Raw genomic sequence first — 27,498 nt, 5'->3', positions numbered from 1 at the left:
CCAGCCCTCTGTATAATAATCCTGTAAACAACAAACAGGGGTGGGTATAATTATATTCATTATGTAGTTGTTAATGTTCATTTTATAGGTGTCAATGTAACCAAATAAGGGTCTATGGGTCGTTGCTGGCAATGTATACATTTACATACTGGTATGGATAAAAGATTTGTAAAGTAACCCCCCCGTTGCTTATTCCCGGCGTCGAGGTGGAACGGGCAGGCAATAAAGGGTTCTGTCTCCTCAATCCGCTCCCGGGACAACCTGTTTGATTATTTCTAACAGAAACCAGCCTGCACTTTGTATAGATGAAGTCGGCTCTGTCCTGTGGGAGAAAGACAAATGTAGCACATCCAGTGCAGGTGACAACAGCAGATCGCTCACTTTCCATATCTTTCCTCTGGGAGCCTCTTCAGATGCTGTATTTGCTGCTCAGCTAAGTCTGAAAGGCAAAAACCTGCTGTGGATTCTCCCCCCAGGCAAGCTTCCAGGCAAACTCCCTCTGTTCGCCTCGCCTCTGTTCACAGCTCATGTGGTTCACAACTGGCTGCTTCTGATAAGGCTGCTGGCTCCAAGCAATTGCTCTGGCTCAAAGTCTCCCTCTCTAACCCACCACTCAGGGCCCACCTGGAACAAAGCACTCCCAATGCACACACACAGTCCACTGTCAAACAGTCCCTGTAACGTGCACCAGCCAGTCAAACAAATGGTCTCTCAGATACGCACCCCTCTAGCACACAACACAGCTCCCCTCAAGCAGCACTCTTGGTATATGGATATACATATTATATTTCCTGTTTTAATCTGGTGTTATAGTTTGGCCCTTTCGCTTTGGTACCACAGATAGCAACACACTTCTGTTAGGGCAATTACAGTTGCCATCTGGATTATCAGTAGTAGTAGGCTTGAGTGTTTTTGAAATACGGGGCCAGGCATTATTACAGCGTGTCTTTCAGTGCTATGTATATCAGAAGTAAAACAGAAATGTGGAGTAGTGACATTACAGATGAGGCCTCTATATCTGAATGTCTTGTGATTAGTTACTACACGGCACCGTCCATCCAGTTATAGGTTACCCTTACTGTGGGTTGTCACCTGCTGGTAAGCTTTGCTGGGCAGGGAGCAGGAATGGCTAGGCTTCAGGCCTCATGCTCTCACTTTCTACTACAGATGGGTCACTATCCCCTGTGTAACCTCAATAAAAAGTAATCCGTTCTTTGCCAGCCTGTCAGCTACAGCCCTGGGCCAGATTCATCCCAGCACTGGCCTGCGGCTGGTGCAGAGAGGTGGCTCGTACACTCAGGGCAGCCTTAACTTGTGCCCTGCTTTAGTTGTTCCTATGGGCCATTGCAGAGATGTAAGAATGTCCCGGCCATGTCTCTGAGCCCAGACCCGTAGCACTTCAGGTCACCCCTTCTCTCACGTGCCCAGGCACTGAAGAACCATGAGCAGAGCTGCCCTTGCTAGATTGTCTCACGTGTTATTTTTTGAGAACTGCTTATCTAAGAAACCAATTCCGGGGAAACCGGCAATTCTGGGAAACCAACAATACTGGAGAAACCAACCAATTCTGGGAAACCAAGGGAGCTCTCTGACCAAGCCCTGAATGCTCTGGGCTTGACTCTGCATAGAAATTGTGAAAGATAGGATCTAAAACTGAATTATAAAGAGACGACACCATGTAAAAGTTCAGTTTTTCTGTGAGAACTCCCAGCGGTCTGGTGCGCAGCGTAGAAGCTACAGGGAGCCACAGACTCTGAAGGAAGAATACACGTTGGTTCTCTGAGCTGAAAGGTACAGTGCTGGCTATGTTTGTAACTTGGGTGCAACATTTGAAAGAAGGGCTTGTAATAGCAGCAAATGCTTTGAAAATGCTCATCCGTGGTTTGTTGTTAATAGCAATTGGGATTTTCACAGCCCAGTAATTCTGGGCACTTTACACTACGGGCAAGATTTTCAAAAGTGACTAATGGGTTTGGGGTCTCCAACTCAATTCTCAGAAGGTATTGAGCGCTCATCCCCTGGAGATCAGGCCCCTCTAAGGGTCGCCAGTTGGGCACCTGAAAACCTGCAGCACCCACAGTCACTGATCACTTGAAAATCTTGGGATACACATAAGAAAACGTGGTCCCCACCTCAGACAGATTACAGACCGAGTTTAGCTGTTGGGCTGGAGAGGAAAGGTTGGATCTTGCAGACATTGTGGAGGCAGAAGCAGTGGGATTTGTACATGGTCTGGGGGTGGTATCCAGGAGGAGCTGTCTGAAGAAGGGTTGAAAGGTAGGATGGGCAGTGAGAGAATGCAGGAAGACAGCCACGCAGAGAGAGATGAAACCAAGGCAGCCGCTGACAGGGAAATGACCCATAGAACCGGCTGGTTTCACTCTAGCCCAGTGAATCTGATTTCCTGGTCGGGCTCTTTGTGAAGTGAATTACAGCAGTGCACATTGGTGTGTGAAGCACTTCCATTCCTGCTGGGCAGTGCCTGACATCCACTTTGCACATTGGTGTCAGTGACAGCAGGGCAATGGGGCTCAGGCCCACAGAGCTTGAATTTGCTGTGGTAAGAGACCAGAAGCCAGTGAAGGGACTCGAGGAGCAGAGAATGTGCTTGGAGAGCAAGGAAAGGGGGTGACTTCAGCAGCAGCATTTGTGCTAGACTGGAGGGGGAATGAGGTGAAAGCAGGGAAGCTGGAGAGATTTGGATACAGTAGTTAAGGGATGGACATTGTTACTCACCGTCTGGGCGTGTGAGAGAAGTTGAGAAGGGGTGACCTCAAGTACTGGGGGTCTGGACTTGGAGGAGACATGAACGGGGCATTCTTACGTCTCTGCAATGGCCCATAGGAACCACAGCAGAAGGGCACAAGTTAAGGCAGCCCTGAGTGTACAACTACCCCTGCACTAGCTGACAGGCTGGCAAAGAATGGATTATTTTTTATGTGGTTACCCAGGGAATAGCGACAAGGCACAGCAAGAAGCTGGCTGAGAAGCATTCCGATACCGCGGTGTGACATTCTGGGGATCCCCCAGACCAGTGAGGGGTCTGTCGCTGCCTGCCCAGGGGCCTTGTGTGCCTTAATACTGCTGCTGTGGCTCGGAGCCCTGGCACCAGTAGCCAGCCCACAGGCATAAAGGGCTGACCCTGGCTTCCAGCAGCCGCGTTATCCCTGCAGGGCGACCCCAACTGCCCTTCCAGTCCCATGTGTCCCCGAATCCACCTACCCCGAGTTCCTAACTACTCGACACGGGAACTTTTCCCCTCTGGCTCATCACCCCCGAAGATTTGAAACTTGCCCCCCAGTTATCAGGTCACTTTGCACGAACGCATCCTAAACTGATGGCCTGCAGTCAGGTTTCAACTCACCTGGTGCCCAATCCTCACTTCCCTTTGGGAGAACCAGTATCCAAATGTAGCTCTCAGAGGTGGCTGGAGTCTGGGGGATGAGCTGGGGAGGGATTTGAACGTGTGCTGGAGGCAGGCATACCTGACGTAAAGGAGTGCCTGTGGTAGCAGAGCCATAGAGCAATTCAGGGGAACGTGCTACAGCCGTCTAACTATGTGTCTCACCCATCGATTCTACATTCCAGTCTGGCTCTCAGCGTATTCCAGAGCACGTCTGTCCTTCCTGTTCTCTGTCTGCTTTGGGTGACGGCTGCAAAGCAGCTTCTCTTCAGACGTTTGCCCCAGAAGCAGATCTTTGTCATTAAGAACAGACATTTCCAAATGCTCTACAATCTACACGCACGTTCAGGTTGTTCTGAAAACGACACTGGCTCATCGAGCCCAGGGTGGACTCGGGGTGTGAATGTGGGGTTGCTTGATCCAGGGCCTCCTTTATGAGCACTGTAAATGGAGCCAGGGAGCTCAGGGTAAGACCTGCTGAGTTTGGAATCACAGGGCCTTGAGTTCAAAACCATTCCTTAGGAGAGTTGCATGCTGTGCACAATGGGCCTTTGCTAGCTGGGGCCAAGGCATTTCCTTTTGGAAGTGGGAATGGTGTGTGTACTTTTGGGGAAGCTCAGCACCCTACAAGTGCACCCTTGTCATCTACCCAGGGGCAGTCTGATGGGCAGTGCTGTGTAGGCAATTTGAAGTCCCGTGCATGGTGCAGGCTTGATAAATTCTACAGTCAATTGCTGGACTGAACTTCAGTTCTTTCTGAAATAGATGTAAGATACCAAGTAACCAATATCAGTCAGGTTTATTGGTAAAGGTCAATAATAGCACAGTACAGGAAAAAAGGTTTAATACGATACCGGTTTCCAGGAAGCCATCTTGTGCTTTGTTGTTATATCCATCTTATACAAAAGGTGTGCTCCCAAAGTCACACATAAGAGCATGAGAAGAGCCACAGAGGATCAGAGTAATGGTCCCTGTAGCCCGGTGTCCTGTCTTCTGACAGTGGCCAGTCCAGGTGCTTCAGAGGGAATGAACGGAACAGGGCAATTCTCAAGTGATCCATCCATCACCCACTCCCAGCGTTGTGCAGTCCGAGGCTCAGGGACACGGAAAACTTGTGGTTGCATCCCTGACCATCTTAGCTTACAGCCGTTGACGGACCTATCCTCCAGAAACATATCGAAACTCTTTTTTGAACCCAGTTCCACTTTTGGCCTTCACAACATCCCCTGGCAACAAGTTCCACAGGTTGAGTGTGCATTGTGTAAAGAAGTAGTTCTGTTTGTTTGTTTTAAATCTGCTGCACATTAATTTCATTGAGTGACCCCAGCTTCTTGTGTTATGTGAAGCAGTAAATAACACTTCTTTATTCACTTTCTCAACACCTGTCATTTCAGCTAGGACATTTATAGGATGAGTTTACGAGTCACCAAACTCTTTATACGTCACTAAAATTCAAGCTTTGTATTCGTGCCAGTTCCTTGACTTGTGGTTCTACACCTTTACCTTCCTTATCTTTGTGTTGAGCACTAGCATGCCATGGCCTGGTCTGTCAAGGTACCGCCCTAGTTTGTACTAAGACATAGAATGAACGTACTTTGGTTTTGACAAGTTTTCTATCTGCTCATGCCCAGGGCTGAGGTGTGCTCTTGCTGGGTGTTGTGGGATGGAGCTAAGCACGAGTGAACAGACCTCGGGGGGAAAACATAGGCCAGTTGAGCTCTCATAACTGCCAGGCGTTCGTATAACGTGGTATATACTAACCTAGCATACACGTGTTGGCTAACCCAGGGACGGGTTGGTATGGGAGGGACTAATTGCCACAGTGAAAGTGACACAGAGAGGCCAGTGAAAGGCACAAGTCAGTTCTCTGCTGGCCTAGGTCTGCTGACCCCCGCGCAGCACGGGGCATGATGGACCAGGTCTGTGCTGGGCACGGGGAACGGGCAGGCTCAGTGCGTCCTGCAGGCGCACAGCACTGTGACGGGGGTGAGGAGGAGAGAACAGACATGTTCAGGGCACGAGACAGGCACCGAGACAGAGGAGGAGGATGAGGACATTCTTAGAGATGAAGGAGCAGTTCACCCGACCCGCAGCTATTGTTTCAGGCTGTATTCGTCTCCACAGGATGTGCTCGTTCATCTGAGAATATCCCACTGAGATGAATGGGCCAGTTCACAGCTCTCTGAGCTGCCTATGGTGCCGGGTGCATGCAGAGCGCTCCCCACCCACCAAACACAAGACCCAGAAGGGGTAGGGAATGGGATGCTGTCCCCACACTCCTGCTCCTTCCTGCTCCCAGCTGTTGAGCAGACGAAGTGAGGGCGGGAATGTCTTTTATTGGACCAACTTCTGCTGGTGAGCGAGACAAGTTCTCGCGCTAACTCCGAGCTCTCAGTCACCAAGAGAAGTTGGTCCAATAAAAGATATTTCCTCACTCGCATTGTCTCAAATATTTCCAGGGACCATTCAAGTGGAAGTGGCCTGTTAACACCTCTTCAGTCATGGGGGATAAGTGTAGAGAAGAAGAGGCAACGGGGGGAGGAATTGCTTAGTGGATGATGGAGTATTGTAATAATAAGTCATAAATCCAGTGTCTCTGGTCAGTCCATGTTTTTTAGTGTCTAGCACAGTTATGGGTTTAAGCACCCCGCCTTCTCTTTGTATGTGTTGTGCAGATTTCCTTGGAGAATCAAGACTGAGGGGCCGGATACAGAGTGATTGTTTTGTGAAAACTGCTCACCCACAGGTGATGTGGTGTTTTAGTCTTTTATCATTTTCCTGTGTCAGTTCATTCGAGTGTCGTCATGCTCGGGTTTCAGCCACATTCTGGAAAAAAATCTTTCCTGAATCCCCTGTTCTGGCCTTCAAACAACCCCCAACCTCTCCAAGGTCATCATCAGACGCAAACTCCCCACAGACCAGGACACACAAACTCCAAACGGCACCTGACCCTGCCAGAACAACAGATGCAAATTCCCATGTTTTCACTTTTAATGTTCACCTTGAATCAGGACAAAGTCAAAATACCAAAAGTTTTCACAGAATCTAAAGTTCCAAAAGATTTTGACTTAGAACATTCCCAGATCAAAAGGTTTCTTTTCAGTTTGTTGAACCAAATTGAACCATTTTGTTTCATCTCAGCTCAGCACTGAGCTGGGTCCACCCTCCCTGCTGTGGTATCTCACACAAGCTGTACTTTGGGTGCCTCATGACTCCGCTGAGGCTCTGGAGTAGCTCAGATGGATACAGACGAATGTCAGACTGATGTGAAACAAGATGCTTTGATACAGCCTGAACTGTTTCAATTCAGGACAAGCAAATCCATAAAATAAATGTTTTTGATTCATTTTCCTGATGGAAAATAATTAAAATTCAGCAAAAACAACTTTTCTCAGAGAACGTTTCAATTTGCAGAAACCACATTCTCTCTGTGTGCTGGGGTGTTCCCCCCACCCCAGACTTGAAGGGTAGAATTAGACCAATTAAATTTAGGTTGCACCTGGACGAAACCCAGGGCGTGGGAGGGCCTAAAGGCAGCTGAAGTCCAGTTGGGAGAGGAGCTGGGCCGGATGTATAAAGCGAGGAAGTTGGCCGGTTGGGAGAGGATGAGGAGACCAACAGTTGTTCTCCCTGATACGGGGAAGAGCAGGAAGCTGCAAGGACAGAATATGAAGCCATCCAGGGAAGGAGCAGCAAGGGCTGGAGAGTAAAAGCCCAGAGCTGCTGGGCTGAGTGTGTCTGGACAGGAACTGGGTGTAGAGGGTGGGCCCGGGTTCTCCTACCAGCCACGGGGGGAGTGTCCCAGACCAGGCAGTGGGGAGCAGACCGCCTGGGACAGTTTTCCTTTAAGGATTTGCTATGGCAGAGAAGGGGTGAAACTTTAATGTGACGTGGCTGGAGGGCTAAGCCGTGAAGAGGAAAGCACTGCCGCTCCCAGCGCACACGAGGCCACGCAGTAACTGAGGGGAACAATGGACTGAGTAAGCGCAGGAAGGGGTGTCGGAGCAGGTGACAGAGCTAATTACCCAGATGAGCCGCAAGGAAGTGCAGCTGAGCAGTGAGTGAACCACCCTTTGACACTGCCCAGAAAAGAATTCAGAGAGACGATTCCTGAGCAGCTCTAGGAGTAACTAGGAGCAGGGCTAGCTGGCACAGCGTTAAAACACTTCTCCTGTTCTGCACTGGTTTAAAACCATAGTAACTACGACTGACCAAGACGTTTCCGACGGAATGGTTATCCAAAAGAAAATGCTCTTGCGACAGATCCACGCCTTCCACAGGAACGTGTGAATTCAGTGGAAAGTTCACCTGCTGGCCTGCCGTGGGTTTCTAGGGTATACCTTGTGTTTCAGGAACACCCAAACAGCAGCCCGGGCAGCTGGAACATTTAGCTATTTCCAAAACAAAACAAATTATATCCGACTTTTAGTCCCACTAAAAATGTCCAGGTTTTGGCATTTGGTCCTTATTGAGAACTGACCACTTTTCAAAAACTCAAAATTTTACATGGTCTGGAAATGTTTTTCCTGGTGAAAAACTAATGCCATCACAGCTTCACCTGTGCTGCACTCCTACTAAACACAATGACAATTTTCTGCACTGTAGGCAGTACTGCAGGATGCATTGTGTGAAATGCCCTGGGCACAGAATTAAATGTATTAAGAATATGACAAATTGTCATTAGTGATTTAAAAGCTCAGGGTCCAATTCACTGTTGCCCTTGTGTGGTCATTGACAGCAGTACAAGGGGGTGTAAAACACGACCGTTCTGATTTGGCAGCATTTTACATCCACTCTCAGCTCTGCTCTGGTGTCTCCACACCGTGCAGAGCTACAGTGACACAGGTACCTTGTCTTCTCCTTCAGGGCCCGACTTGTTCTCTTCCCTGCCTACATCTCTCCTCACATTTTCTCCCACTCCTCTCTTATTATTGCTTCCTAAAGACTCGGATCCTGATTCTCCCCTGCCTTGTACTAGTGTCATTTTTGACTCCTGTGGAAAGTGGATTTAAAATGCTACCAGATCAGAGTGGCAGCATTTCATACTCACTTTGCATGTGTATAAATGATGACACCAGGTGTAAAGCAGTGGAGAATCAGGCCATAGTCTCCTATCCCAGTCTGCCTTATCCTGTCCAAACATGTCCTTCTCTGCCCCTTCAGATTTCTCCTTTAAATCCACTTCTTCCAGCAATCCCTCCCAGGCTGAGCTCACCAATTGTCTTTCCACACCCACGCTTCCCTGTACTGTTGTCCAGTGTCCTGTGTTTACATTAGACAGTGAGATCATTGAAGTCCCACGGTCATGTCAGTAACATCAAAAATGATGCACAGAAGAGTGAAACTAGCCCTTTTGCCAGCCTTCTACATGGACTAGTTACTGCTGGGAATCAGTTTCTGAGCACTCGGTATGTTGCACCTGCGTGTGTGTCAGGAAGTGACACAGAACCATTCTCACAAACTCACACTTCCTGTGTGATGAACCAAACTAACCTGGGTGCAGGGTTATGAAGTCTGCAGCCAAGGAGAAGCATTTGAATCTGTCTCCTGAAGGACTCCAGTTTAACACGAGTTATTTTCTTGCAGGTGAGACACAGGAAAGTGTTTGGACTTTAAACCATGGCCAGGTCAGATGACACAATTGTGATGCCGGCTCTGGGCCGCCCTTTCCAGCTGGGGATGCTGTACGACTGCCGCAAAGATGTCCTTATCCCAGGTAATTCCCCAGCTGTAGCCCCTGAACTCTGGAGTGAAGGGAGGAAAGGGTCACAGTCTGAACCACTTCATACCTGAGAATGAGCCAGTTGTGGCTTGAGTGGCCCTGGAACTGGCCCTGCACATTCCCCAGGCTCAGGGTCTGAAGTAATTGGATGGGGCAGGAGGTACGTGCACTGGGCTGGTGAGCTGCTGCCATGCATTACAGGTCAGTGGTTCTCAAACTCATTTGGTCGCGCACCACTTCTTTGAATCTGTAGTAGTTTACGCTCTCCCCCTCCCCGTCTGCTACACAAGTACATACACTGAAAAAAAAAAAAATCAACATGCAACTGTGTGACCACGGTCGCTGGAGGGGCTCTACTGAGAATGCTCAACATTGGCAAAGAATAGGGCAGACGATCCCCCTAACTGGTGATTTAGTCTATCATTAGATTTACCTAGCCAGTACAAAACAGCTTCCGTAACTCCTGACTGGTTACCAAGAAGCTAAAATACAGTTCCCTCTAAACAATCCAGCCTTTGGCTCCTACCCAGACAGCCACGTCTACATGGAGAGGTTATTTGAAACCTTATTCACCATATATAAAATTCTACCAGTTCCAAGAGATCAGATACGTTACCCACCAAGTCAGTGAATATTTCACATCTTACCCAAACACACATTTACAGCCAATTCTTATTAATAAATCTTAGATGTAGTTAAAAAAGAAAAGAGAGTTACTGCCATTGACAGATCATTAATACAAATAAAGTTCTGAGGTCGGTTTCATAGCGGAGATGCTGAGGTTGCTGATTTGTAAAAATCCTTCTGGAATCAATTTAAAAGTTTGTAGTTTAATGGGCAGTCCGTGTACAGTTTGTTCAGATTCTTCAAGGAGAATTTACATGGATAATCCAGGGTATTCCTGGAGATCTCAGTGTGATTTGAACTTCCCCTGATAAAGATTAAGAAAATCTGAGAAAAAAGGATCAGGGTCAAGAACATTTTTATAGTTCCCACGCAGGCTGAGAAGCCTCTTGTCCCAGCAGGACCTCCTCCCCAGGAAGAATAGGCAACGTAGATGTTTGCTTTGAATCCAATCCGCTATTTCCTGGGCATACACAGGTAAACTAGTTATACTCCTTCACATAAGGCAGTTAACTGATCCTTCATTATAGCACAGATCGTTAAACTGAAGACAGTGTTAGTAATATTATTAATTTCCTGCAATATCTTACCTCTTTGATCTTAATGTTAAGTTAATACAGACGCATACTTAATTAATTTAAGACATGAAAGGGAATTAGCATCTATGAACTAGTCTGGTTACATTGTTAAACTTCTAACAAAAGATAGGCAAACACAGACAAATACACGTAGTATCTGTACTTTGATTCTCTAACAATACAGGCATACATACCAAAGAATTTAGTCCACTTAACACGGCTTTGATAACTATCTAGAAGGAATGGCCCGGTTTACCATCGCAGCACTTTTCTAATATGTCCTTAAGGGTTGATTTTTGGGTCATTTAGCCGGCTGGTTGCTTAACCCTCACTGGCTCAGTGTCACACACTCTCAGTGAACATGAAAAACAGTGAGGCATTGATTCAAACAGAGCCAACAATCCATTGCAATAAGAGCAAAAACAAAACTGCGATTGTGGTCGATGCTTACAATTAAATGTGCACACCACGTCATGGCAAAGGGATTTACGTACAGGTGGCAATGACTTCGTATAAAGCTATGTGAGCTTAACAGAAATGCGCCAAAATGCACGGCACCATCTCGAGTGCAATGCACAGTGCTTGCTGAGCTCCTGATCTGTCGGGAGGAATCAGCTTTGCTCATTATTCATTGCTGTGGGTAAAAAGTGCCCAGTCAGGGTTTTTTTCCCTAAAGCGTGTCAGGCCTTCCCCAGAATTGAGAGCCTCTGTTAGGTCGTGTAGAACTAAAACAACTCATGTTCCTGATAAAATGAAACTCCCAGCTGCCCAGCTGGGAAGGTTTATTTTCTCCTGATCTGTTCTCAGGGTGGCTGCCCCCTCACATCCCCACCCACCAGCCAGTAGAGTTTGAACCCTCCCTCCCTGGCATTTAGCAACTGAAGAACATAAGAACGGCCATACTGGGTCAGAACAATGGTCCACCTAGCCCCGTATCCTGTCTTCCGAGAGTGGCCAATGTCAGGTGCTTCAAAGGGACTGAACAGAACAGGGGGAATTATTGAGTGATCCATCCCCTGTCATCCAATCCCAGCTTCCAGCAGTCAGAGGTTTAGGGACACCCAGGACATGGGCTGCATCCTTGACTGTCCTGACTCATAGCCATAGATGGACCTCTCCTCCAGGAACATTTTAAATTCTCTTTTGAACCCAGTAATAACCTGTCATGGGATGGAATCTTAACTGTCTATCCTGAGGCTACCCCAGCTCCAGCCACCCAACAGCTGCTCTGCAGAGAAGTTCCAGAGGGGTAGCCATGTTAGTCTGTATACAGCAAAAACAACGAGAGTTCTGTAGCACTTTAAAGACTAACAAATTTAACTTCTGCAGGCATAAGCTTTCGTGGGCTGTAACCCACTTTGTCAGATGTAAGGAATAGAAATCACAAAGGAGGCATATATATACTGTGGCTGATGGCCGGCTTCCCTCTAGTGGATCTCATGCTTCGCTCCTGTTGGGGGCCAGGAAGGTGCCCGTCACCCCATCTTCCCTGGGGAGAGAGGGGTAGGGACCCAGGCCCACCCGCTCCTCCAGGTCCCACCCCAGGGGTCCTATGACCAGCAGCTCTAGACTGCTTGCTCTATATTTTGGAGCTGCAGCCTCTTCCCCTGGGCTACTTTCCCCCCCTCAGTCCTTCTGGCCTCTCAGGCCCTCTGTCCTTGCTGCCCCTGCTGGGCTCAGTACCTCCATTTGGGGTTCCTCCACTCTCCCACACTTCGCTACTCCAATCTGCTCCACTCAACCAGCACAGCACAGCACAGCACAGCACAGCACAGCACAGCACAGCACAGCACAGCACAGCACAGCACAGCACAGCACAGCACAGCACAGCACAGCACAGCACAGCACAGCACAGCACAGCACAGCACAGCACAGCACAGCACAGCACAGCACAGCACAGCACCTCTGCTTCCTCCAGCTTGTGCCCTGTGTGTTTGGGGCGGAGCCCTTTTATGGAGCACCAGCTGATTCCTAATTGGCCTCAGCTGGCTCCTAATTGCCCCCTCATGACTTCAGTTAGGCTGCAGGGAATAAAGCCCTGATCATCCTAGGGCTGATATATCTCCCTTCGCATACTCTCCTGCTGTGGGGGAGCTGCTGCCCCTCCTTTTTCCTCTTGGAAACCCTGCTTGTCTGCCCCCCAGCTGGCTGTGGGGGCCTGCTGCTTCTCCTGCTATTTCCGTGGGCACCCTTCCGCTGCTGCTGCCCCCCTGGCCCCAGCCTTTGGGGCACCTTTCCCCTCCCCCCTCCCCCATTCCCTGTTCTTGCCCCCTGCTTCTTCTGCAGCTCTCCCTACCCTGTAGCATCTCCCCTGCTTTGTTTGTTTGTCTCTCCTGCCCCTGCCCTTGGTTTGTTTGTTTCTTTGGATTCCCCTGCCCCTACCCCTACCCCTGCCCCTGGTTTGTTTCTTTGGATTGCCCTGCCCCTGGTTTGTTTGGTTGTTTGTTTGTCTGCCCCTGGTTGGTTTGTTTTTCCTGATCCTGCCTTGGTTTGCTCCCTGCCCCGCCCAGGCTCAGTGGGCTTGCCCCTGGGCCTTTCCAGCCCTCCCTTGGCCCTGCCCCCTCTCCCTTCTGCTGCAGATTCCCCCTCTGCCTTGGCCCAGTACTCCTGCCCTGTGGTGCTCATGGCCCCCTTTACCTGACCCCCTCCTGTTTTTGTTGCCCCCCCTCACACTGCACCCCCCTTTAAGTTGAAATAAGCCCGTTCCCAGTGCAGCCGGAGGAGCCGGTGCTTCCACCTGGGCTGGTGAGTGTGTTCTCTGTGCCCTTGCCTGGACTGTCCCCCCCCCTTCTAATTTGCCTTGGTGCCCTCCTCCCCTGCTTTCCGCCTTGCGGGGTGTTGCGGTCCACCTTCCCCCCCCCCCTTTTTCCCCCTACCCCACCCCCCTCATCTCCCCTCCTCCCCCCGTCTCCCTTACCCTCCCCTGTCCCTCCACACTCGCTCCCATGCCCCCCCTTAATTCCCATCCTCCCTGCTGTGGTCCTACCTTCCCCCAGGATGGCGTGTGTGTCTGGGGCCGGGACCCCCTCCCTAGACGCCCCTGCCTTTTGCCCCGAACCCCCCCGAATCCAGTTTCTTTGGATTGCCCTGCCCCTGGTTTGGTTGGTTGTTTGTTTTCTCTACCCCTGGTCGGGTTGTTTTCCCTGGCCCTGCCTTGGCTTGCTCCCTGCCCCGTCCAGGCTCAGTGGGCTTGCCACCGGGCCTTTCCAGCCCTGCTTTGGCCCCTTTTCCCCCTCCCTTCTGCTGCAGCTACCCCTCTGCCCTGGCCCAGGACTCCTGCCCTGTGGTGCTCATGGCCCCCTTTCCCTGACACCCCCCCCCATTTTTGTTCCCCCCCCACACACTGCACCCCCCCCCCCGAGTTGACATAGCCTTGCTCCCAGTGCAGCCGGAGGAGCTGGTGCTTCCACCTGGGCTGGTGAGTGTGTTTCTTGCGCCCCTGCCTGGATTCCCCCCACCCTATACCCCTTTGCTCTGGTGCCCTCCTGCCCTGCTTTCAGCCTCACGGGGAGGAGCGGTCCACACCCCCCTCCTCTCCCCTCCTCCCCCTTCCCCTCCCCTGTCCCTCCAAGCTTACTCCCATGCCCCCCTTACTTCCTACCCTCCCCGCTGCGGTCCTACCTTCCCCCAGGATGGCGTGTGTGTCTGGGGCCGGGACCCCCTCCCTAGACGCCCCTGCCTTTTGCCCCGAACCCCCCCTCCCGCCCAAGGCGTCTACTCCCGCCCCCCCGACCAGGCCCCCGGCCGTCGGGCCCGGGGCGCTGGCGGTGGACGCCCCCGGAGGGGACTCTAGGGACTCTGCCACTGCTTCAGCTCCTGCCCCCCTGAAACTCAGGGGGGTGCGCCCTCGGCTGGGAAGAAGGGCCAGGGGAAGAAAAAGGGCAAAGGCCCCGCCCGGGCAGCGCCCCCGCCTGTGGTGAGGCCTGCTCCCCCCTCCCCCGCTGTCCCTTCCCCCGCTGTTCCCTCCACCAGCTCTGGGGGCGGCGCCGCTCCCAGAGCGTACGCCCAGGTCGCTGCGGGTCCTCCGCCCACCGCCGCCGCGTCATCTGGCCCGACTGCCGCCTCCAGCACCATCCCTGGAGGCCGGGGCCCCTTCCCCACCCTTACCAGGAGGCATGGGGTCCGCTGCCTTCTGGTGACTGCCTCGCCCCACGTAGAAACCTACGTGCGGGCGTTGGCGCGGGTGGTGGGGCCCACGGCTGTGGTGGCGGCCTCCAAGATGTACGGGAAGGTGGTCTTCTTCCTGGCATCGGAGGCCGCCGCCCAGGAGGCGGTGGTGACGGGCCTGGCGGTAGGGGGCGTCCACGTCCCCGTGGAGCCCCTGGAAGACCTGGGCGTGCGGGTGGTCCTCACCTCTGTCCCGCCCTTCCTCCCCAATGCTGCCCTTCTGCCTTTCCTCTCAGCCCTGGGGAGGCCCATCTCTACCATCTGCCCGCTTCCCCTCGGCTGTAAGGACCCCGCCCTCCGCCACGTCCTCTCCTTCCGCCGGCGGGTGCAACTCCAGCTGCCGGCAGCAGCGCGTGGCGGAGAGGCACTCGAGGGGTCGTTCCTGGTGCCCCATCAAGGGGCCCAGTACAGGGTCCATTACAGTGCAGGTGAGACCCGGTGCTTCCTCTGCCGGGCCACGGGGCACGTCCGGAGGGACTGCTCCCTGGCCCAGCAAAGTGGGGAGCCTGGGACCCCCGGGACCCAGGGGGGTGCCAGCCAGGCCAACGGCGGCGCCCCCCTCAGCCGTGTGGTCCCTGTGGCTACCCCTCCTCCATCGACTGCCACCTCTGCTCGGGCCCCGGGGGTGCCTCCCCCGGTGTGCCCAGACGAGCGGGCGGGCCCCGCTGACGCCCGGAGCAGTCCGGTGGGGCCTGCGGGGAGAGGGAGCCAGGGCCGCCTTTGGCGGGCACTGGAGAGGGCTCGCCCCAGGGCGAGGTTTTCCTCCCCCTACTACTCCACCTCCACTTTCCCATACCCCGTCCCCTGCGCTCTTGCCCCCTGGCCCTGCCCCCACCACCCAGCCCTCCACCTCGGAGGGCTGGGTGCCCGTGCAGGGTAAGCGCGGCAAGCGCAAGGCCGGGACCCGGTGCCCCCTCCCCCTCATCATCGAGGAGGGTGCGCGCCCCTACAAATCCCGTAAGGGGGCTGCCGGACCCGGGCCTTCCGCCACGCCCCCTGCCAGGGCCCGGTGGGTGGCACCGGCCGAGGAGACTGCAGCGGCAGCTGTGGGTAGTACCATCTCCCTCCTAAAGTCCCTTCTCGAGGAGTCCCCAGCCGGATGCCCCTCTGCCCCCATGCCCCTCGCACCTTCTGTGGGTGCTGAGGTTGCTTCCTCCTCGGTCCCTGCCGAGGGAGAACTCGTGGTGGCGGGGGGGGATTTCTCCTCCCTTATGGAGGAGATAGACGCCTTGGGCCTAACCCCGGCGTGTCCAGGGATGGACGAACCCTCCCGTCCGGAGGGTTTGGCTGAGGACAGCCCTCAGTCGCCCTCTCCTTTCCCCTCCCTCCTTTCCCCAGCTGGTGACCCCGCTCCTGTACCTCAGACTGTCCCGGACCTTTCCCCCACCCCGGTAGACAGTTCCACCTCCGCTGCAGCCACTGCAGCCCTCGGGGCAATGGCTGGGGCCGACCAGTCTGGCCCCGAGCAGCTGCCCTCCCCACCTTCTACCGTAGGATGGCCGCCCACTGACCCAGTCCTCCCTCCCCAGGAGTGCGAAGCCACAGCTGGTGCGGCTCCTAAGCCTGGCCCCGAGACCATCTCCCCTGCCTCGCCCGACCCTTCAGCTCCAGGCCCCACTCCAGAGACACCATGCCCTGCTAGCTTAAATGCCGCGGACTCTGTCCCTGACCCTGTTCCTCCCCCAGTCCCTTCCAACGACCCTCCCCCTGTCTCGACTCCTCCCCTTCTCCTTGATCCCGTCCCTCCTCCACCTTCCGCCCCCGAATCCTCCCTCCCTCCCCCTGCTACCTGTGCCCCTGCCGCCCCTGGAGTGGTCTCCTTCCCCTTGGAGAGCTCCCAGGAGGCGGCTTTTGTTTTGCCACTCCCAGCCCTATAGGGGCTGCTGTTTTCCCTCTGCCGCTGCCCCCATCGCCTGCCCCGTCTGGCAGCGGGGCTGCTGCAGGGGCCAGGCCGGAGGACGAATCCCCCGAGGCGCTGCGCGAGGAGCTGCACACCTTCCTCCGGGACTCCCGTGGTGCCCGGAACCGGGTGCAGCTCACGCTGCAGCACTGGGGGGACTTCCATCGCGTCCTCCGGGCCATGAGGGCCACATTGAAGGAGGGGAAAGGGACCGGGCGGCAGGATGCTGCGGCCTATCAGCGGGCCCGCAGCTTCCGTGACACCCTGATGGCCTTCGGGAGGAGTCACGGACTGCTGCGGAGCCCAGCGAGAACCGCTGGCGTTCCTGGCCGCGAGGATCCCCCCAGCCCTCCTCATGATGCCTGTCGTCTTCGCTACATTGAACGCCAGGGGCTGCAGGACGGGTCTCCGCAGGACGCAGGTGCTCTCCTTCCTTCGGAAGGGGGGGTACTCCGTGGCGTTCCTGCAGGAGACCCACACGGACCCAGCCGCTGAGGCCAGCTGGCGGCTGGAGTGGGGAGACGGGGTGCACCTGAGTCATCTCTCCACCCGCGCGGGTGGAGTGGCCACCCTGTTCTCCCCCACCCTGCAGCCCGAGGTGCTGGGGATCACCGAGGTTGTGCCGGGCCGCCTGCTGCACCTCCGGGTCCGCGTGGAGGGGCTGCCGTTGAATCTCGTCAATGTCTATGCCCCGAATGCGGGCCCGGAGCGGGTGCGGTTCTTTCAGCAGGCGGCCGCCTTCCTCGGTGCACTGGATCCTCACGAGTGCCTGGTCCTGGGCGGGGACTTTAACACCACCCTTGAGGAGCGGGACCGCACGGGGACCGAGCAGTGCCAGGCCGCTGCCGACGCCCTCCGGGAGATTGTAGACAGCCACTCCCTGGTGGACGTCTGGCAGGACCACCACCCGGACGACACCGTCACCTTCACCTTTGTCCGGGTGGGGGAAGAACGGTCGAGCCACTCCCGGTTGGACAGCATCTATCTTTCCCGACACCATCTTTCGCGGGCCCACTCCTCCAGCGTACGGCCGGCCCCGTTCTCGGATCACCACCTGGTGACTGTGATGGCCTCTCTGGCGGCGGAGAGGCCGGGGCCGGCCTATTGGCATTTCAACAACAGCCTGCTGGAGGATGTGGGCTTCGTGGCGTCCTTCCGGGAGTTCTGGCTGGCCTGGCGGGGGCAGAGGCGCGCCTTTCCCTCGGCGCGGCGCTGGTGGGACATGGGGAAGGTGCGCGCCCGGCTCTTCTGCCGCGACTACACTCGGGGGCCAGCCGGCGGAGGGATGCGGGGATAGAGCAGTTGGAGCGGGAGGTTTTAGCGCTGGAGAGGCGTCTGGCCGCCAGCCCCGAGGATCCATCCCTCTGCGGAGCGTGCGGGAGAAGCGGGAGGAGCTCCGGGCCCTCGAAGACCTTCGGGCTCGGGGTGCCTTCGTTCGATCCCGCATCCGTCTCCTTCGGGAGATGGATCGCGGCTCCCGCTTCTTCTACGCCCTGGAGAAACGACAGGGGGCCCGGAAGCACGTCACCTGCCTTCTGGCAGGGGACAGCGCCCCCCTGACGGATCCGGTGGAGATGCGTGGAAGGACCCGGGCCTTCTACGCCGACCTCTTCTCCCCGGATCCGACCGACGCCGCCGCCCGCAGGATGCTCTGGAACGAACTTCCCACGGTCGGCACGGGCGACCGGGACTGGCTGGAGCTACCTCTCACTCTGGCCGAGTTCTCGTAAGCCCTCCGCCTCATGCCCACCAACAAATCCCCGGTCATGGACGGGCTGACCGTGGAGTTCTACCGCGTGTTTTGGGACATCCTCGGCCCGGACCTCTCCATCGTCTGGGCCGAGTCCGAGGCCAGTGGAGAGCTCCCCCTGTCGTGCAGGCAGGCCGTGCTCACCCTGCTGCCCAAGAAGGGGGACCTCCGCGACCTCCGGAACTGGCGTCCCATCTCGCTCCTCTGCACGGACTATAAAATCGTGGCCAAGGCCATCTCCCTGCGGCTGGGGTCCGTGCTGCAGGACGTGGTCCATCCCGACCAGACCTACACCGTCCCGGGCCGTACCATCTTCGACAATCTGTATCTGGTCCGGGATCTCTTAGAGCTTGGGTGTAGGGATAGTCTGTCGTTCGCCCTCCTGTCTCTGGATCAGGAGAAGGCGTTCGACAGGATGGACCACGGGTATCTCCTGGGCACCCTGCGGGCGTTTGGCTTCGGGCCCCGCTTTCTGGGTTTTCTCCGGGTGCTGTACGCCTCCGCGGAGTGCCTGGTCAAGCTCAACTGGACCCTGACCGAACCGGTCAGCTTCGGGCGTGGAGTGCGCCAAGGCTGTCCGCTGTCGGGCCAGCTGTACGCCCTGGCCATTGAGCCCTTCCTCTGTCTCCTCCGTCGGAGGATGACGGGTTTGGTGCTCCGTGAGCCAGCGCTGAGGCTGGTCTTGTCCGCGTACGCCAACGACGTGCTCCTCGTGGTCCAGGACCCGGGCGACCTGGCGCGGTTGGAGGCCTGCCTGGCCGTCTACTCGGCAGCCTCCTCCACCCGGGTCAACTGGGCCAAGAGCTCTGGCCTGATGGTAGGGGCCGGGTGGCGGGCGAGCTCCCTCCCACCCGCGCTTCAAGCCATCCGGTGGAGCGCGGGTCCGCTGCTCTATCTGGGCGTTTACCTTTCTGCCACCCATCCCTCCCCGGCAGAGAACTGGCAAGATTTAACGGACAGGGTGGTGCGGCGGCTCCGGAGCTGGACGGGACTGCTCCGGTGCCTCTCCCTTCGGGGGAGGGCGCTGGTCCTCAACCAGCTGGTCCTGTCCATGCTCTGGTACCGCCTCAACACCCTGGTCCCAACCCCGAGTTTCCTGGCCTACCTCCAGAAGCTAGTTCTGGCGTTCTTTTGGCCAGGACTGCACTGGGTCTCTGCAGGGATCCTGAGTCTCCCCCTGGAGGAAGGGGGGCAGGGCCTGTGCTGCATCCGCAGCCAGGTCCACACCTTCCGCCTCCAGGCCCTGCAGAGACTCCTTTATGGTGCAGGTAGTCCAGCATGGAGCCACTTGGCGCACGCCTTCCTCCGCCGCCTCCGAGGGCTCCGATACGACCGGCAGCTCTTTTTTCTTCACCCGAGGGGTCTTCCGCGAGACCTCTCCGAGCTGCCGGTCTTCTACCAGGACCTCCTCCGGACCTGGAGGCTGCTCTCTGCCTCCAGGCCCCCTTTGGTCCCCGAGGGGAGGATCTCCTCGCGGAGCCCCTGCTACACAACCCACAACTCGGTGTGCAGGTGGCGGAGACCCCCTCGGTGTGACGGAGGCTGGTCCTGGCAGGAGTCACCAAGATCAGAGACCTCCTGGACTACGCCCGGGGGGACTGGGTGGATCCCCACGCACTGGCTCGGCGCATGGGGGTCTCCACCCTTCATACCCCCCGGCGCGTACTCCAGGAGGTGAGGGCAGCCTTGCCCTCCGCTGCTCACGCCTACCTCGTGCGGGTTCTGGGAGAGGGTACTCCCCGCCCGCCCCTCAGCCCTGGCCCTCCGGCACTCTCCATTGGGCCCCGGCCCCGCGAGCCCGCTCGGCCCCCCCCTCCCTACGCACCAAGCCGGCTGCACGATTTGCAGCTGGTCCCCTTTCGAACCGCGCCGAGAGACCACCTTTACACGCTCGTGCTCCACACCCTTCACTTCCCTGCCCTCGCGTCCCACCCCGACACCAAGTGGCGGGACCCGCTGCCACCTCTGGAGGGCGGGGACCCCCGGTGGGCCAGCCTGTATTCCACCTTGACCCCACGGCCCACCGGGGACATCAGTTGGCAGCTCCTGCACGGAGCCGTGAGCACGGGCGTGTTCTTGGCGCGGTTCACCCCCCGCCCCGACACCTGCCCCTTTTGCGGCATGAGGGAGACCCTGGCGCACGCATACCTGGAGTGCACCAGGTTGCAGCCCCTCTTCCGGCTCCTCCAGAACCTCCTGCTGAGGTTCTGGCTGCACTTCTCCCCACACTTGTTTATTTATGCACACCCCATCCGTGGCCCCACAAAGTCGCGGGACCTCCTCGTCAACCTCCTCCTGGCCCTGGCCAAAGTCGCCATCTTCAATACCAGGGTGGGGAGGTTGGCTGGGGAGGCGTCCTGCGACTGTGGGGCCTATTTCCGTTCCCTTCTCCGTTCACGTCTCTGGGCAGAGTTCTTCTGGGCGGCGTCCACCGGCTCCATGGATACCTTCCGGGAGCGGTGGGCGCTGTCCAGGGTTCTCTGCTCGGTGTCCCCTTCCGGTTCCCTTCTTTTATACCTTTGACCCTCACGCCCTTTCCTGTTTTTACATTTGTTGTCCCCCGTAATCAGTTACATCCTAGGTCCGGTGGCTCCTCCCCTAGGCTGGGGGAGGGGCCTTGAACGGTGGGCGGGCTAGCGCCCACCCACCTCCCTAGTTTGTAAATAGGCATACTCTCCTGCCACCCTCTGCCCTTGATATATCACAATACATATCCAAGGGAAGTAACAGCAATGGGGAAGGTGCATAAATGCAAAGTCCATTCAGTTAGAGTAGTTGAGGCCTATTCACAACCATTGAGTAGGAGGTGAGAATGTGTGATCAGTGGCAATTACTTCTTGTAATGAGATAACCATTCCAAGTTATAGAATCATAGAATATTAGAGTTGGAAGGGACCTCAGGAGGTATCTAGTCCAACCCCCTGCTCAAAGCAGGACCAACCCCAGCTAAATAATCCCAGCGAGGGCTTTGTCAAGCCGCAGCTTAAAAACCTCTAAAGATGGAGATTTCACCACCTCCCTAGGTAACCCATTCCAGTGCTTCACCACCCGCCTAGGGAAAAAAGTCCTGATTCAGACCCAGTTTAACTCTGTCAACTGTGTCAAGTTTGCAGACGATTTCAAGCTCTGCAGTTTCTCTGTGAAGTCTGTTTTTGCAGTTTTTTTGTAGGAGTATGGCAACTTTCAAGTCAGTGACAGAGTGTCCTGGGAGATTGAAGTGTTCTCTGACTGGTTTATGGATGTTGTTATCCACAGTACGCCAACATTTTTGTGGCTGACCTAGAACAACGCTTCCTCAAAACTCGTCCCCAAGCACCTCTCAGGCCTTGGGATTCTCAAGTTGGGCACCCAAGTTAGTGGATGTTTTGTCCTTACTGTCTGTGCCCCAGCTCCTCACCAGTAAGATAAGGATATTCATACCTCTCTACCCCACAGTGCGGTTGTGAAGAGAAGTGTCTGAATGTTGCTGAAGCTCTCAGATGTTACAGTGATGGGTACCAGGAGGAAAATAACAATTCCGTGTTCAGTGCAGGGTTGAATGGTGCACAGTGAATAAGGCCTGGGGCCACACATTTGACAGTTTGGCTTTGCAACCTTCACTTTCCTAATGTAAAAGGCTTTTTAAAATTTAAATTTCTAGATATTGTACTGGAGAAGGAGCTAGCACAATCTGTTAGAGGCTTTGGGATCCAGTTGGATGATAAGTGCATGTATGCGTAACACTCGCATTCTCAGCTGCTGAAACTCCCCTTGGTGCAGGAGGCTACAGTAAAAAGGTCATTTTAATCTTAACTCTGCAGAGTCATGGTTTGTGTTTATATTAGACTTTTAAACAAATGTTCATCTGTTTTTAATCTCACACACCAACATAACAAGTTGCTGTGTTACCATATCAAACAGTTGTTCAAGGACATTCAGCTCTGTAAGCGATCCCCTGTGGTGGGGGGCGCCAGTGGCCCGCCCTCGGTGTCAGTCTCCGAGGGAGGCCACGCCTCCCGGCTACAAGCTCCTATTTTTATACTAGAACATGTCGTGCAGTTACAGAACAGTAAGATTTCTTACCCTCTCTGCCATTTACCATGTGTTTGTCTGTACTATTCTAGGCATCACTTTATGGGACCTGGAGACACTTAGAAATGATATAGATTCAAAACCACAGTCCAAGACTGAATTTGAGATCATTGCATCTGACACCATTGAAGACAAGGCCTCTGCCCTCAATGTCACAGCATCACTGAAGGCCAGTTTCCTGTTTGGCCTGGTGGAAGTGAATGGATCCGCAGAATATTTAAGTGATACCAAGACATCAAAACATCAAGCCCGTGTTTCTCTCCAGTACTCAACTACAACGCAGTTTAAGCAGCTGACTATGAGCCATATAGGGCGCCAGAATGTCTCTTACCCTGATGTATTTGACCAAGGCACGGCCACCCATGTGGTCACAGCTGTGCTGTACGGGGCTCAGGCTTTCTTTGTCTTTGATCAGGAAATTTCTTCTTCTGAGAACATACAAGAGATACAGGGAAATCTCCAGGTTATGATTAAAAAGATACCCCTGGTCTCCATCAAAGGGGAAGGAGCTCTCAAAATGGATGACCAGGAAAAAGCACAAGCTGAAAAGCTTAGTTGTAAGTTTTATGGTGATTTTGCTCTTGAGAACAATCCAGCTACTTACCAAGAGGCCATGAAAATATATTCCACCCTCCCACAGCTGCTGGGTGACAATGGGGAGAAGGCCGTACCAGTGAGAGTCTGGCTGTACCCACTGACCAAGCTGGATTCCAAAGCTGCTCAGCTGGTGCGTGAGATCAGCATAGCACTGATCTTTGATGTTCAAACCGCCCTGGAGCAACTGACAGAGCTAGACATGCGATGCAACGACATGGTGAAGAGTCCAATTGCCTCAACCTTCCCCGAAATCAAGAGGAAAATCCAGCAATTCAAAGATCTGTGTAAGCAACACAGACAGACTTTCCAGAAACAGCTCGCAGGACTCTTACCCTCCATCCGTGGAGGTGGAAAAGAGGAAGGGGCCCTGGTGGACATTTTAACCTGCAAAAACCAATCACCGTTCAATACCCAGCAACTCAATGAATTTCTGGATAAAAAGGAAAGAGAAATGACTTTTGTCAATTCCTATCTCTCTGCCCTAAAGGAAATGGAAGTAGTGTCCTCCCGGAATAAACTGGATGAAATAGTACTTGATCCTAGAAATGACTTTGTTGTCTCCTTTATGTTCACCTCATTACATGAAGAGGAACCATATTTATCAGATTTAAAACTCTGCCTTAAGACCCAATTTATGCAGAATACTCAAGATCCTACATCAGGCAGTTCTGTCGGCGAGAAACCAAACTCCAAACTGTGGTTTGAGTACAAAGAGAGAAACCAAAGTGCCCGAAAATCTGCAAAGTCCATTTCAGACTTTGTCCGTGTCAATAAATCTAATGAGACGACTCGATTCATTGTGGCCTCTGTCCCAGATAAGGACAATCCAGGGGCTTCAATTTACCTTTATGAAAATGGAGAGCTGGTCAGCACTAACTATGAACCTCCGTCGAAGCCTCTTTCTTTACTTATTGATGGAATCAGACATGACCGTGTGCAGCTCACGTTTAAACCAGCAGCCTATGGAAGGACTGCGATATCCGGCTATCGGGTAGAGTACAGAATTGCAGGGCAGGAGAACTGGACGGCTATGGATACAAATGATAAACAGGAGACCTTCACAGTAACCAGGCTACGTCCAAACACCGAGTACCAGTTCCGATACGCTGCAGTGAGCAAAGCAGGGCTCAGCGAGAGCAGCGACGTGAGTGATACTGTGAAGATGCTTCCTACCAGCCCTCCTGGGAAGCCAGAAAAAACTACTGTAGATTCATCAGTCATCGCCCTCACCTGGCAGAGTCCCAGTGTCATTGGAGATGGAGTCAGCATAAGGGAGTACAAGGTGGAATATAAGGAGGAGGCAGAAGATACGAGTCAGGAGGGGAAAGACAAATGGCTGGAACAAAGGACAGAAAAGAGAACAGAGTTCTGTACCATTGAGGGACTGAGGCCTCAGACACCCTACAGATTCCGGGTGTCAGCTGTGTGTGAGGATGGAGCTGTGAGTCACCCAGGTGAGGAGGGATCAATTTCAACATCAGTAGAAGAATTAAGGACACTAGCACAAGATTTCTTCAAGAAGAGCACTCGGATAGAAAAAGGGCAGCCCTCAGTTTATGCACTTCCAATAGAGAAGGCAATGTTCGATTCTACGGCAAATTACCTGAAGTATAGCCTGGGAACAGTAAACCTACAGATCCCTAACAAAGTCATTATGGTGATGGGAGCAACTGGGTCAGGAAAGACTACACTCATCAATGGGATGATCAACTATGTCTTGGGTGTGCAATGGAAAGATGAATTCAGGTTCAAACTAATCCACGAAATTACAAATAGAAGCCAAGCCGAGAGCCAGACGTCTGAAGTGATTGCCTATGAAGTTAATCGTAAAAAGGGTTTCCAAGTCCCCTACTCCCTGACTATAATAGACACCCCAGGATTTGGCGACACCAGAGGGATAGACCATGATAAAGAGATAACAAGGCAAATTCGGGCGTTTTTCTCCACCCCAGGGGCCATTGATCACATAGATGCCGTCTGCGTTGTAGTCCAGGCCTCACTCGCTCGTTTGACACATGCCCAGAAGTACGTGTTTGACTCAGTGCTCTCCATTTTTGGGAAGGATATAAAAGACAATATACAAATCCTGATCACCTTTGCAGATGGACAGACACCCCCTGTTCTGGAGGCCATTAAAACCTCTGATGTCCCTTGTGCTAAAGATGCTAAGGGCAACCCTATCCATTTCAAATTCAATAACTCCACACTCTTTGCTTGTAATGCTGGAGCTGACGAGGGCAGTTTTAATTTTGATGAAATGTTCTGGAAAATGGGAGCGATGAGCATGAAAACATTTTTCGAGTCTTTATGTAAATTAGAAACTAGGAGTTTAACATTAACACAGGAAGTTCTCAGAGAACGGAAGATGCTGGAGACGGCCGTGGAAGGCCTGCAGCCACAAATCAAAGCTGGCCTGATGAAGCTAGAGGAACTGAGAAAGACAAAGGAAGCTCTGGAACAGCACAAGGGTGATATGGAAGCCAATAAAGACTTTGAGTATGAGGTAGAGAAAACAGTGCCAGTGAAGGAGGACATCTCTGGCACAGGTAACTATATAACAAATTGCCAACGGTGTCACTTTACATGTCACTATCCCTGTGGAATCCCTAATGATGGTGATAAGCGGGGGTGTGCAGCTATAGATCAGAGTACAGGAAATTGCACTGTTTGCCCTGGTAAATGTGTCTGGAACGTTCATTTCAATCAAAAGTACAAGTTTGAATATAAAGTAGTAAAAGAGAAACAGACCTATGCACAACTGAAAGAAAAGTATGAGAAGGCATCTGGTGAGGTGTTATCGACAAAGAATGTGTTTGAGAAGCTGTCTCAGGAATACACTAAGGTGAAAGAGATATTAATGCAGCTTATTGATCAATCATCTTGCAGCCTCCAACGTCTGCAAGCGATTGCTTTGAAACCCAACCCGCTGTCCACTCCGGAATACATTGACCTGCTGATCATGTCGGAACAACAGGAACTAAAGCCTGGGTACCAAGAAAGAATAAAATCCCTGAAGAAAGTGAGGGAAGTAGCTGAGATAATAAGAAAGATTACCAATCACGAGGCTCTGCTGCCAGGAGAGAAGGATATATACAAGCAGCATAAAGAAAAACAGTCTGCATTCAAAAAATTTGTGAAAGGAACAATGGATTTTGTTAATGGCTGGCTAAAATAAAAAAACTGACGGCAGCTTACCATGAAAATGAAGTAGCCTGTTTAACCAAAGCATGCATCTTAGCTGTGATTCAGGATTGGTGTCTCTTCTTGTTTGTATAACATTTTCTTTTAAGATTCAATAAGCCTGATTCTCCTCTGACTTACACCACTTTTATTGAACTGACTTCAGTTTACACCCTACCTTCTATTAGCTTGTTATGCCATTATAGCCTGTAATCAATAACTCGTGGCTCTATTTACAACAATCTGTGTTTAATAACCACTGTATGTAACGAGACAAGCTTTATTTGATGATGGCTGCATCCACACACAGTGTGTTCTAGTCCATTCTTTGTGTGTTCATTTACTCTGAGTTTTCATTAAATCATGTAGCAGTAGTTTTATAGTTAATAAAAACAGATTTGATATGGATCAGGCATTTGTGTCTGTCCTTTCCAGATCTCAGTCTAACATCAAGCCACCATGAGGGATGACCCCAGACGTCAATAAACCCCTCCCCAGTTCAGATCTGGAGTGTTTGGATTGTTTATTACCATGATTTTTTAACATCAGAAATAATTTCCTCTGATGTTACAGAACCATCAGGCCTAATAAAGGAATGAATCCCACATTATGCCAAGCTGGCTACTGCTGCCTCTCCCTCAGGTCACCACCTAAACATCAGTGTCACATCTCTGGGCTCTAGAGACACAAGGTGGGTGAGGTAACGTCTTTTAGTGGACCACCTTCTGAAGATGTTATTACCTCTTAATCCAGCCCCGAGGGGCAGTCCTGGGGGGCATGGACACAGGCCGGGAGCTGCTCTTGGGCACCCCACCCACCCGCCAAGGGCGGATGGAGGGTCTGGGGCTCCCCCCAGCGGCCCAGGCTCCCTGTGTGGCTCTTACCACAGCCCATTTCCAGATTCTGGCCTAGCCAGAGCGTGGGGCCTCGGCGGGACGGGGCTCCTGCACGTGTTCCACTTTCGCCTTTGAAAAGGTGGTCACCCTAAGACCTCTCCTTCCCTGTGCTGGGGGTTACGGAGCCCCGTGTGGGCTGGATGTTGGAGTGGCGGTTACCAGTACCCAGTAAGGAGCCAGCAGGTTTATCACAGGGGCCTTCTGAGGGAAGCCACCCACCCCTATTCATGAGCATTTCAGGCCATTAATACAAAATGGAACAGCCCCACCAACTCTTCCTCCTGACCGCTGGCCGGGGTGCTCCCTTCCTCATTTACCTAACCCCTGAGCTTACGGAACTGCCTTTCTGTTCCTCTCCATCTCCCCCGCTGTCTCTTGGTCCCATCTGCCCCCTGCCACCATATTTACATCCCTATCCCCATATTCCCCCCGCACTCCTCCATCTCCCTCTGCCCCCACTTTCCCCCCATTTCCTGCCCAGTTGCCAGATGTGGAGCACAGAGGCAGCCATCTTCCTTAAGGGCAGCCTGGCTTTGGTCCCACTGGAAACAGTAGGAGAGAGTGGCCACCCTTCTTCGGCACAGCCGCACTTGCACATGCTGTAAAGAAA

The 27,498-nt window shown here is 53.4% G+C and overlaps 1 protein-coding gene across 1 annotated transcript; it reads left to right on the top strand.

Moving 5' to 3' along the window:
• Nucleotides 1-1,701: 1,701 nt before the first annotated feature.
• Nucleotides 1,702-25,987, top strand: LOC137145104 (uncharacterized). Its single transcript, XM_067535722.1, has 3 exons — nucleotides 1,702-1,791; nucleotides 8,990-9,119; nucleotides 22,248-25,987. The coding sequence occupies exons 2-3, from the start codon at nucleotides 9,023-9,025 to the stop codon at nucleotides 25,985-25,987; spliced, it is 3,837 nt and encodes a 1,278-aa protein (XP_067391823.1). The 5' UTR covers nucleotides 1,702-1,791; nucleotides 8,990-9,022.
• The last annotated feature ends 1,511 nt before the right edge of the window (nucleotides 25,988-27,498 follow it).

Source organism: Emydura macquarii, unplaced genomic scaffold (genome assembly GCF_026122565.2).
Source record: "Emydura macquarii macquarii isolate MOO-44397 ecotype Brisbane River unplaced genomic scaffold, CSIRO-AGI_Emac_v2 contig_3511, whole genome shotgun sequence".
Lineage (NCBI taxonomy): Eukaryota > Metazoa > Chordata > Testudines > Chelidae > Emydura > Emydura macquarii.
The sequence above is the reverse complement of the archived record's forward strand: the minus strand, read 5'-3'. Positions and strand labels throughout refer to the sequence as shown.

Excerpts from the sequence above, each read along its gene's own strand:
- LOC137145104 (XM_067535722.1), top strand. The coding sequence starts at position 9,023 with ATGGCCAGGTCAGATGACACAATTGTGATGCCGGCTCTGGGCCGCCCT. Across the intron at positions 9,120-22,247 it reads CAAAGATGTCCTTATCCCAG|GCATCACTTTATGGGACCTG; the intron begins GTAATTCCCCAG and ends GTACTATTCTAG.